Source organism: Talpa europaea, assembly GCF_964194135.1.
Source record: "Talpa europaea genome assembly, chromosome: 7".
Lineage (NCBI taxonomy): Eukaryota > Metazoa > Chordata > Mammalia > Eulipotyphla > Talpidae > Talpa > Talpa europaea.
The window spans coordinates 128,386,019-128,398,695 of record NC_140074.1 but is presented as its reverse complement, the minus strand read 5'-3'; the positions used below and the strand labels follow the sequence as shown (position 1 = coordinate 128,398,695).

Below are 12,677 nucleotides of genomic sequence, written 5' to 3'. Positions count from 1 at the left end.
GAATGTGAAAGGCTCTCAGTCCTGGTCATGAAATCTGAGCAGAGATTTCTTAGCTTGTTAAAAATTCTACTAAGGTGTTAATGGGAGAAATCGTGGGAACATCTCTTGTGTATTTTAATGGGCAATGCGGAGAAAAGTTGTCATTTATGGGGTCCTTATGCTTAACACCTTGATCAATGTGTGGCTATATTGTACTACCTTCCTACAGTAACCAGCCTTTCCACCCAGTGTCATTGGTGCTGTTTGACATGTGACACTAACAGCAGCTGAGTGATTTTCTCCAGATCATTACTTTAAGTCCCCATGTGGGAATCAGGGATAGCTCTGGACCTTTCAGAGCTGGTAATCCTCCACCTACTGAATTACTGATAGCTCACAAGCAGACATTTAGGCATCAATTCTTGGCTATTTCTATGGAGAATATGGCTTGGACTTCCTCAGAATCTTGTTACATATGGAACCTTCTCTACCTTTTGAAAAACTGGCCATAGTGAATTAATGAATTTTCCTTTTGGTATGAATTCAGCCTGTCTTATCTCTGTGTTTATTGAATCTGGATGTCATAAACATAATTTGTTTCTTATATTGTTTGTTTCATAACCACAAATATTTCAAAGCAATTTTTCATATCACTGAAAAAGAGAAAACTGATGAATGGCATTACTAATATATGTGTACATGCAGATTTTGAACAAGCAGAAATGATAAAAGACACAGAAAACCTGCACAAAACACAGTCAGTTCGTTCTGCTCTCCCTGAAATGCAGAAGCCTGTAACGGACATGGGTTTGTGGAGAATGCAGGTCTGTGCAGTAGCTTGGCTCCGTTTCTTGAAGTTAAAACGTGGAACAAAAGAGCTTTTGACTCTGTGAGTATCCGAGCACTGTGGCTTTTTTACATAATGAGTTTCAAAAACGGGAAAAACTGAAAGAGAATTTTAAACTAGAATACAGTACCCAACATTCCTGCCTGAGGGTGGGAAAAATGAGCATTTGATTTTGCTGACAGTGGGAATCCCTGTATGTCAGCCCTCCATCAGCCTTACGCAAATGTCTACATCGTTTCGGTGGCTTGATAGGCTGGTGTTTATGGAGCAAAACCTTTTGGTGCTCTGCAGCATGCTAAAGTATGGCTTTCAGGATGTTAGCACCTGCGATGGTGGTTGGCATCGAGCAGAATTGGCATCCAACAATATTTACACAATGTTTGACTAAAGAAATACAGCAGCTGTAGACTCACATAGTCATCGTTCTATCCTGGTAGGTTGTTGGTCTTTGGAATTGCAGTGTTCCCTTTCATTATGGAAAGTGTGCTTGAAGCTACACTGATTGACCAGAAAAGTAACTGGGAATTTAAACCTGAACTGTATTTTCTCTCTCCTGGACAACTTCCCCAAGATCCTCGGAGCAGCCTGCTGATCATCAATAACACAGGTGAATAGAAAGACAATATTCAAGACATCGTTTCTACTGTTAAGTAGCACCTCTGGGGAAATAGAGCAGATTATAAAGAAAAAAATGTGTACTTTGTCTAGGGTTACTTTAGGCCCTTCCCCGGATAAAATTTCCTAGAAAGTAACTGTAGGGACTTGTTTGTCTCCGGGAACAACTATAGCTGCTGGTGGTGTCTGTGGGACCTGGGGAGGAGCTGTGGTCACCTTGTCCCAGGGGTAGTTAGCCAGTCCATGAGCCTGACCAGTGTATGATTTAATTAGTAGAATTTGGAGGGGTAACTTGTTTCAGGGGCCAATATTATCATCATGCCTCACATGATCTTATATGAACAGTGACATTCAATTTGTATGTGGTTTCTTTAAAAAATTTGACACCTATGCTGTTGCATTTATATGGTCTTCTGTTACTGATTTCTTACTAGAATCAAATATTGAAGATTTCATACAGTCACTGAAGCATCAACACTTACTTTTGGAAGTAGATGACTTTGAAAACAGAAACGGCACTGATGACTTGTCATACAACGGTGCCATTATTGTGGCTGGGAAACCCAAGGTGTGCTGGTCTCTGACCTCTTATTTTTGCTTTCTTTGAAAAAACTGTTAATGAAATGCTAAATTTTAACTTTTAAAAATGGCAGGCTTGAACCCTGTTAATATACAGCAACTTGACTCGAAAACATTTTGCGTCGTTAGTGAATAATTAAGCTGTGAAATTCAAATCTATTTTTATGAAACATTTTCTATCCAGATTTTTGAATGAGATGATTTCTACATTTATTTGAAATTAGTTAAATGTAATATTATTCAGAAACCTTTGACTTTGTCATTACCAATCAACATAATGATGAATTTAAAGAATCTTACCCCATATCCCCCAAAATAATTTTATATTTTGAGGAAACATAAGACAGTATAGCAGCCCCATGGAAACAGAGAGAACAATGTTTTCCATCTACAATTTCAACATGTTTCAATCTGGTTAAAAGGGAATAAGCAACAGAGCTTCTTCCAGGAACAAGATTATTAAAAATGCAGCCTAATTGCAAGTAAAACTCTTGATTTTAAATTCCAATGAAAAACAGGGAGCCAAATTAAATAAAACTACTTTTGCATTTCTCGTGATAATGGAAATAAAAACAAATGGAATGGATTTGATAATGGAAATAAAATCAAAAGTCTCTTAACATATACCTTTGGAGTCAGCTGTAACTGAATGAAGTACATTAGAACAACATGCAACCTTTGTGCCAGCTGTAGGAACCTGCTTTACTTGCTGTTTATCCAACATATTTATTATGTGAACTATTGAAAATATTTAAACAGTACCAAACCTCCTGATAAATAGATGAACATTTTCATACACATAAAGAACATAACTAGTGAGCAAATAAATAGTGAGCAAATGGTTCACAGCCAGGGTCACCATGGATATTTATGAACCCCAGGCTTATTTCCTATCCCTGAAATTAGGGTTCTTTTGTTTGGTCTCCAGAATCTGAAAGTCTCTTTGTCAGAGCCACTGTTAAATTCCTTCAGCTGAAATGTCCTCACTAGTGAAATGGGGCTGATGTGAGCTAAAGTTATTCGTGCTAATGAAAGCCCATGTTGCCTACTCCATGCCTTCCAAGAGCCACAGGACTAGCTCAGAGAGGTCCATTCACCTGACGATAGCCACACAGCCAGGAAGTGGCAGTTAGAATCTCACGTGGAAAAGCTTTGTTCTTTAAAGGTTCAGAATTAGGGCCTCGCCGGTGGCGCAGCGGTTGAGCGCTGGGTTGCGAAGCTGCCCGCAGCCTCTGCAGCACCCGTTCAATCCCCGGCTGCCAGCAAGGGTCCCACATGGCACGCAGACCTCTCCTGCCACCCCCGCTGCTCCCCTCAGCAGTGTATTTCATCAGTCTGCCTGTTCTGTTCCCCCTCTGGTGAGTTCTCTCACCCTCCCGCACTTCTGACTGTACCCAGTGCTTGTATAAATAAATAAATAAATCTTTAAAAAAAATAAACAAAGGTTTAGAATTAATATTATTCACTTTGCTTTTCTTCACTTTGCTTGAAGGATTATAGATTTTCAGTTGTGTGCAATACCAGGAGGCTGCATTGCTTTCCCATCCTGATGAACGTCATCAGCAACGGGCTGCTTGGCATGTTGAACCACACACAGTCTATTCAGACCCAGAGAAGCTCATTTCCTATTGTGAGTATAAGATGTTCTTGTGCTGAACAGCACAAGATTAGGAATTTGACAAGAAACATGTTTATTTCCTTCTTAGCTTTTGAGTATTTAAATTGATTCATTCTAAAAATTATTATTTTGTCCTCACATTTTAAGCGGATTTCCTCTAGCAAAATATGATTTTTTTTTAAGTTACTATTAGAGAATTCTCATGGAAGAATTCTGTCATATTGTGTCATAGTCTCCTAGGGAGTTCTCTGAAAAGTTTTTCATACTTGATTACAGAAATGTAACCTGGCTTTAGATTCTTACAAAACTAATATAACTTGTTAGTGGACTCACCATTGACTAAGTGGTAATAGATTGGCTAATACGAAGGAGAATCTGCCAGTTCTTGGGCTATGCGCTTTCTGATTATTTCCTTTGTCTATTCATAGTTGCTCTATGCAGCAGAGGCCCCTGACACACACATGCTGTCTCTCCAGGTATCCCCGCCAGTGGGCTACAGCCTGGGTTTAGGCTGCTGGAAGCAGTGGGAGGGCCTGGAGAGCAGGGGGGCCTGGTACAACGGGCCCCAGTCACACCCCCTCCTTTTGTTCCTCTTGTCCAAAAGTGACAGTGGCTTCTTGCTTCCCTGTTCTTTCCACCAACCATTGCATGATTAGTGTCTCTCTATTTTAAGTATTAAAGGTGATTATGAGCTTTTGGTTAGATACTGAGGGAAACCCAAGAAGGATCTCTCAAAGCTGACTCCAAGTGTTTCAAACCAGGAGGGCAGAAGAGCAATTAACGGAATTAGAAAAGGGGCCATCAAAAAGGGAAGCCTATTTTGTGACAGAGAGGTCCATTCAGTTGGAGCCTTTCTGCATTGCTGGTGCTGGGGGTACAAGGAAGAGCAGTTGGTGGAACACTCCTGAGAGAGAACTACCCAGAAAGTAGAACCAGTTAGCAGGAGAAAAAAATGGATATTACCCCCACTTGGTCCTTTAGTTTCCTCTTGTCCTCACCTGTTTGTTCAGCATACAAATGGACAAAAGCCCCATGGCCACACTCTTAGTACCTCCCTATGGCCCCCATCTTTCCCCTCTCAACCATTCTTATGAAGCTGGTGAAAAATTGGCACTTGTGGTATAGACTCCAAAACCTTAAATAAAATTGGAGAACTATAGAATTATTTTGAAACAGGCTACTCCAACTGCTCCCCTGTAATTCTACCTAGAAGGCAGCCCTGGACCTGCCCGAGCTCAGGCCAGCCCCCAGGGGACAATGAACTGGAGGTAACTGCTCAAAGTCCATGTTGTTGAAGATGAGCCTGGTGGCACAAGTTTCCTTCTTGGGTCTATGCATAGGAGAGCACACCCACGCAGCTGCCCAGGTCTGCACTCTCCAGCTCTAGCATTGTGAGCAGACCTGGGTAATCTGTTTCCCTAGGATCATAATTTCAGAGTTGTTATTTTCTGTATTGTGGTAATAAAAACACATGCAATCTATCATTTCAATCACTTTTAAGTGCAGTTCAATAGTGTTAAGTCCACCCTGGTGGAGCAGGGGTTAAAATCTTAGCACTATCAAGCGATCCCCAGCCATGCAGCATGATTTCGATTTCCCACCAGGGAGCTGACCCACATGGTGCAGCATACCTCTCCTGCCTCACCCGCTGCTCCCCTCAGCAGTGTATTTCAGTAGATCTGCCTGTTTTGCTCCCCACTCTGTCTCTGGTGACTCCTTTCATCCCTGCACCCCTGGTCTACACCCCAGTTCTTATATGTATAAATAAATAAATCTTTAAAAAAAAAGTATGTTTCCATTCCTGTGAAGCAGATCCCCAGAACTTTCTCCTCTTGCAGAACTGCCCATCTATACCCATCAGAGACCACACCTGCCCACCCCCCAGTAATTGGCAGTCACCTTTCTCCTGTCTGTTCCTGGGAATTTAACTAGTCTCAACACTTCCTATAAGTCAAGTCAAACAGTATTTATCTTTCTGTGACTGCTTACTTCCTTTAGAATAATGTTCTCAGAAGATGTGGTACAGATACACAGTGGAATATTACTCAGCCATCAAAAAAGATAAACTCATGCCATTTACAGCAACATGGAGGAGCTGGAAGGGATCATGCTCAGCAAAATAAGCCAGAAAGAAAAAGAAAAATACCAGATGGTCTCACTCATAGCAGAATTTAGAAAACCTAAATAAGGCACCAGGAAAAAGACTAATTATAATAAAGTAAAAATCAAAATCAACAAGCAACTATAAACCAGAGACACACTATGGGGGAGGGGGGCAGGAGGGAGTAAGATCAAAACAAGGGGCGTGGGAATTGTATGGGGACTATAACCAAGATGAAAATGCATACATTGTGCAAAAAAATGAAAAATGATGTAAAAAATATATAAAATTTAAAAAATAATAATAATAAATAGACTACAAAAAGAAAAAAAAAGAATAATGTCCTCAAGATTCAACTTTATTGTAACTGAATTTCCTTCCTTTTAAAAGCTGGATAATATTTCAATTGTATGCACATACCACATTTTGTGCATCCATTTATCTGCCATGGACATTAGGGTTGCTTCCACCTCTTGGTGGTTGTGACGAGTCCTGCTTGAACATGTGTGTGCAGACATCGGTGAGACCCTGATTTCAATTCTCTTCAACAGAGTTATTTTTTTATTTCTCTTTTTGTCTAAGAGTTGAAGCCTCATTCAATGATCCAAAGCTATTTCCCCTTCCCTTCTTCATACCTCCATATTGATAAACTAGATGTACACTTTTAATGATGAATAATTTTGTTTCCTTTTTTAAAATAGTCACTGAAGTACCTTTGTATTTGCAGAATTATGCAATATCCTGGAGTGGGCTGCCAGAGGCCTCCGTTTTCATATTTTCCATTGTATGCAGTATTTCTCCTTACATTGCAATGAGCAGTGTCAGCGATTACAAAGTAAGAAAAGGGTTGGGGGGAGAAAATAAACTTTAGGGGGGCCTCCCTGGTGGTACAAGGGGTTAAGACGCAACCTATGAAACTATCCACAGCCACTGCAGCACTAGTTCAATCCCCGGCCAGGGAGCTAACCACATGGTGCAGCAGACCTCTCCTGACTAGCCCGCTGCTCCCCTCAGCAGTGTAGTTCAGTCAATCTGCCTGTTCTGTGCCCCGCTCTGTCTCTGGTGAATCCTATCACCCCCCACACCTCTGGCCTGTACCCCAGCTTTTGTATGCATAAATAAATAAATCTTTAAAAAAAAAAAGAAACTTTAGGAAACTCAGCAATTGTATCTTGAGTGGTATATGTTCAGAATCTTCTATGAGAAAAGCATAATATAGGTTTGTTTTAGATAATGTAATTAAGCATTATTTCTATTAAGTCAGAAAATTCACTTCTAAAAATACAAAATATTTTTTACATCAGAGTTACAGGAAAAGTGTAATAATTCTGCAGAGATTCAATTTAAACCTCCAAAAGGAAATACAATAAAACTTCCAACTATGTTATTTCCTAACCACAAAGAGGAAATCATTGATGTTGAAATTGAGACCAAATGTAAGACTTGGACCACTTTTCTACTGTGGAGAAAACAGTTTTTTTTTTTTTTTTGGTAATATTCATGCTGGTTATGCCCCTTATCCAAGCAAACCAGTTAAATCAGATCAAGATAAACCATCCTGCACCATTCGGAGTCAGTTACTCTCCCAGAGAGTATTTGTCTAGTGGAGAACCTATTGTCCTTCAGGTCACAAAATGACATGAAGCAGGGGAATGCCTTGACCATTATGTAGCCCACTTTTACTATTCATCACTCATGAGTTCAAGTGGTTGTGAATCATACCTATCAAATAAAACAACATTCATTCCATTTTCTGAATGATGAGCATGATGGAATTGGCCGTTTAGAACTCAGGTTCCTAAATAATATACACATAATTAAAATTATTTAAGAAAATAAAATTATTAGAAAGTTAAAGAATATTAGAAGGTTATATTTGGATTTTATAAACCTTTCCATGTGTTTGTTTTGAATTTGAATTTCAATTGAATATATATGTCTATTCTGTCTTCTTTCATCAGAGGAGAGTTAAATCCCAGCTGTGGACTTCGGGCCTCTATCCTTCTGCTTACTGGTGTGGGCAGGCACTGGTGGATGTTCACCTCTACACTTTTATTCTCCTTTTATTGTATTTATTTTTATATGTGTTAGGCATAATACATGTTCCTCTGACAAGTCAAACAGTGTTTGCCTTGGTAAGTAGCACATTACATGACAATATCTTAGGATGTAATTCATAATAATTGTTAACATTAATATTTTTGATGATTAAATATTTTCATTTTTATTGTATTACAAAAACTTAGAAACTATGCAAAGTACATGTGCAATAAGATATTTAAAAATATTTGTAATTAACTTTTCCCTCAGTTGACATTTCCTATTTTGATGTTGATATTTTCTGTATTATTTTCAGGTAGTGGCTATATTTGGTTATGCAGCATCTTTGGTCTTCATGACATACGTGATATCATTTATTTTTCGCAAGAGGAAAAAAAGTAGTGGTTTTTGGTCATTTTGTCTCTATTTGGTAAGTACCTGTACAAACATAAATAATGTCTATTATATTTTAGCTTTCAATGTAACATTAAATATAGTCACCTTAAACAAGGGGAAAATCAATACCTTAAATTGTACTGTAGAAAGGAGGGGGAAGTTGAGCATGTTACCAAGCCAATGATGTTCCTGAAGAATTCATATAGCGAAATTTCACCAGAAATTATGAAGGATCTAACAGACAACCTCAAGTCCAAAATGCTACTATTCAGTTCATGGATACTCCAGAGTACAGCGTTTCCTGGCCACATTAGAACAAAGACTTGACTTTACAACATTTGACAGTACAATCCATTTCTATAGTCTTTAAAAAGGTCTCTGTTAACCTCAGATGCTAATAGTTTCAGAGATCAGATGGTTTTATATGTGTGCTCGAGAACTTATTAGTAAAGATGAATGAAAATCAAGATTACGGGGAGTCTGAGATTACCAAACACTTTCTTGGAAATGTATATCAAGACTCTAGGATCCCATCCCAGAGATCCTAGTCCAAGCACATCAGGTGCCTTATCTTAAATTCCCAGCTGGTGCTTGAATGTCTGTGTTGGAAGCCCAGGTCCCAATTCTTGGTGTGAGAGGAATCCAAAGGCCATCTGCTGAGAAAACCTTTCCATTCATAGTTTGCTTGAGGACTTTTTTTGTACTGTCAGCAAACTTCCTTCCTTTTCCCAGTGTAAACCCAGGTGTGGAGTAAGCTGTAGAGGTCAACAGAAGAGAATCTATACTCAGCTGATTTCTTTTCAATCAGCATTCTCATGTATACCCAGCAAAGACAGAAAAAGAAATCATGTTCACACTGTGCTTTCCGTTAGTTTCGACTCTAACTAAGGTTTGTTTTGGAGCTGATGTTCAAGCCATCAGGGTTATCGCCAGGACAGCTGTTAATAGTCTGTTAGTACCACTCTGAGGGAAGTTTTAAGATATCCTAGTGAGTGTCCTCATAGACATTCTTTAAGCTTATTGTTCTTCAGTCCTAAGTAATCAGCAGCAGCCTGAAGTCATGTTCTTTTTTCTTTGTATCTTTTCCCAATCTTTACGTTAGCTTTTCTTAAGCAGAAATTATTCTAGACTGGGATGGATGCATTGTTGCTATGTTACAAGTGAGAAATGAATCTGTGATTTCCCTGACCAGTCACTACCCATGAGGTTTGTGTTGATTTGGCTTTCTCTGAGATGAGGGAGCACTCTGCTTGGATGGTAGAATCACACCACATACTCTTACCCAACAGTGTGAGGTCACAGAAATCAAAAGAAGAGAAACATGTAACATGGGTATCATGCCATAAGCAGATTGTTGGGAGTGTAAATGAAAGAAGTGCTTTGGATTTGCTGAAACACTTGTGCTCTTAATGAATATTTGATTATAAATTCTTTGGTTCTCTTTTCAATTGTCTTCGTATGTAGATTACATATTCCCCCCAAATTATAAATTTATTTATTATTAATGCAACATACCTTTAGAAGACAATCCCTCACCATAGTATAGTTATCTGACATAGAGATTTAGGAAACACACACACTCAGAATTTTGTCACTCACTGACTCTGTGGCCTTGAGGATATTATTGAATGCCTCTGGACCCTTGATTCCCCATATAAAAAGGGAACGATACTAAGAATAACCACATCATAGAGTTGTTGTGATGATTAAACTAAACAATGCAGGTGAAATTCTAAATGTCTGGCATTGTGTAATTTTCAGTAAATTTAGTAGTATTGATTCTTACTACTTTTACTATAATTGGCACATCAATAAGATCCAGCAAAGTACCAACATATACTTGTCACTGATAATATGATCCTTAAAGAAAAATAAAATCTTACCTTTATCTCTCTTCCCCCCAGTTTATCAATATTCTAAAAGAAAATAAGTTCATAGCAATCAAAATGCACAATCTTAGAACAATCATTTGTTTAGAATGCGGAAGAAATGAAGCAGAGAGGGCAACAAAGCTTCAGTCTATGTGAAAAGCAGTGCAGATTTTTTATAAATGTATAGTTTTTCCGTATAACTTTTCATGTATGCATTTTTCTACGTTAAAAATATCCTTCCCCTTAGCTATAAAAAAGTAATTTCATTCTTCATCCTGTTGTATAGATTGCACTGTCAGGGAGTTTATTTGGTTAATTTAGCTTTCACCTTCTCCCCAGATATTTTATCTAAAATTTTCTGTGGAGGACCTAATAATCATGTGTATTCTCATTAACAAAAGATCCCCCGTTCCCTTCTCCCTCTGTAAGGGGAATTGTGATGTCCATGGGTGTGTCTGTATATGGGAAAATTCTGATTACATGGCAGTAGGGACCCCTGCATGGCTGAGTATATCTGACATGCATCATGTTTCAACTTGCTTTGTAGATCATGACCACTGCCTTTGACATCATTATAATGAATCACTTCAACTCAGCTATCATAATTACTAGCATGGTGTTAGTCCCCCCAACTACCTTGGCTGGATTTCTAACTGTTTTTGTAGAGGTAAGAACTGTTACCAATTGTGTTATTAATTTTGATAATGCAGACTCTTAAAATGTTTTGCCCAAATCTATAAAAACAATAAACAAGTTAGTGTTTTGAGGGATTGCTGGGATGGGAATGGGGAATGAAAGTAAATGCATATAAGGTACCTTTTTGGGGTGATGGAAATGTTCTTAAGTTGAATTGAGGTGATGCTCTCACAACTATATATTTACAAAAAATTCCTGTACCCTTAAATGAATGAATTTTATTGCATGAAAATTCAACCTCAATAAAGTTGTTAAAAAACTTGGCCATATGCACTTTGTCAAATGTAAGCAGCCTCAAATGCTGTTCAAAATTAATGCCAGATTGAAAAAAGTTGCCTAGTTGAGTGGGTATTCATTATCTGTTGTAAGGATACAGCCATGTGCAATACCATTCATTTATTCAACAACGTACATTAGGCACTATTCTGCCTTAGGCACTGTGTGTTGGTAACATTAGAGATACTTGATGTACAGGTGGCACAACCCTTCTTCTCAGAGCTTAATGCTGACAAAGACAGACCAACCTCACCCAAGTCAGTGCAAGGGGCTTGGTTACAAAGATAGGCAGAGCACTGAGTGTAAAAGACAAAGCACGACCTGTGTGCCCCGGAGAGACAGAAAGTTCTGAGAGAAGCAATGTTTAAACAGAGTTGTAAAGAATGAGTTTGAATTAATTAGTGAGTTTATGGGGCAGGAGGTAAGCATCTGTGGAGAGAAGCAAAAGCATTGAAATGCATAGACCAGGCACTAAGGAAGTCAATGTGACTCAAATGGAATAAAGTATACCCAGGGAGGAGCTGCACAGCTCAGACAGCTGTGCCATCCTGGGTGAAGTGGCGTTAAAGAAAGTAGAGGGGGTTTACCAAATAGTTTGTGTTTTTGGGGATCTAGGGCATCCCTCTATCTGTAAAAATCATTTTCTATTGACTGAACAATACCTGGAATTCTCTATGGGAAATCCTTTCCTTTGTTTAAAGCACTTCTTTCCTGCAAGGTGAAATATATTAACCTAGACCTGTCACACATTATTTAGGAGGAATGAGTGGCTTTCTGAATGCGATGATTGGTGAAGAAAGAATAACATAATGGGACTAAGTGTGGTGAGAACGGTCACCAGGAGGATAGGAAAGTGACCCTGAAAAGCTTGGGAGGGACGTTTAGAACAAACATTGTTGATTCCTAGACTTTTTCTTGATCATGCCACCTCTCTCTGCTATGCTTTAGTAGAATTTCAGCAAACATGAAACCAAAAAATTAAAAGAAAGAAAGAACTGCAAGAGAGGAGCAGACACAGGTTGCCTGCTTGCTCATTGAGACAATCAGCCTTGAATTAGACACCCTCCTTCCCATCCTCGCAGGGAATTGCTGGTCAACAGTATGTACTGGGGAACCAAGTTTAATGAGGCAAATATTCAATATATATGTGAAATTCCGCATTATTTAAATGAAAATCATAAGGTTGATAAGTTTCTATTTAGCCATTTTTTCTTTGTCTTTGCAGAAAGTCCACAGGCACCGAGCTAAATTTCAAGACTTGAATTATAACCTGAGTGAAGTTGATATTCTACTATGCCTAATAGTAAGTTCTTTCTACCTCATCACCAATTTTTTGGTTCATTTACTGTAGTAACTATTTGATATTGTTTTAACTGTGTTAGATTTAAAAATCTTAGACAAAACAACTGCATTCAGACCTGATTCCAAACCCTGGAGTTACTTTTTATATGCATGAATGGACTAAGTTCAGAATTCAACATGAAATTAATGTGTCATGCCTATTTGTCCTGCATCCCCTCCAAATTTGAGAAAATTTACAAAAAGTACAGATGCAATATGAATGAAATCCTTTGTACTGGAGAGAAAAAGGCAAAGTTGAATAATAAACATGAGAGGCAAAATGATTATGGCTCTATATTTAGACTGAAGAAAGCTACT

The 12,677-nt window shown here is 38.5% G+C and overlaps 1 protein-coding gene across 1 annotated transcript in view; it reads left to right on the top strand.

The window, feature by feature from the left end:
• Positions 1-12,677, top strand: part of LOC311173963 (ATP-binding cassette sub-family A member 9-like) — a gene marked incomplete at both ends in the record, with an annotated part of 103,778 nt that overhangs the window by 23,052 nt on the left and 68,049 nt on the right. The window contains 9 exons of the mRNA XM_084238047.1: positions 685-868; positions 1,264-1,433; positions 1,876-2,009; positions 3,513-3,650; positions 6,467-6,574; positions 7,701-7,874; positions 8,096-8,209; positions 10,594-10,713; positions 12,244-12,321. Coding sequence (XP_084094173.1) covers positions 685-868; positions 1,264-1,433; positions 1,876-2,009; positions 3,513-3,650; positions 6,467-6,574; positions 7,701-7,874; positions 8,096-8,209; positions 10,594-10,713; positions 12,244-12,321 — 1,220 coding nt within the window. The remainder of the gene's footprint in view (positions 1-684; positions 869-1,263; positions 1,434-1,875; positions 2,010-3,512; positions 3,651-6,466; positions 6,575-7,700; positions 7,875-8,095; positions 8,210-10,593; positions 10,714-12,243; positions 12,322-12,677) is intronic.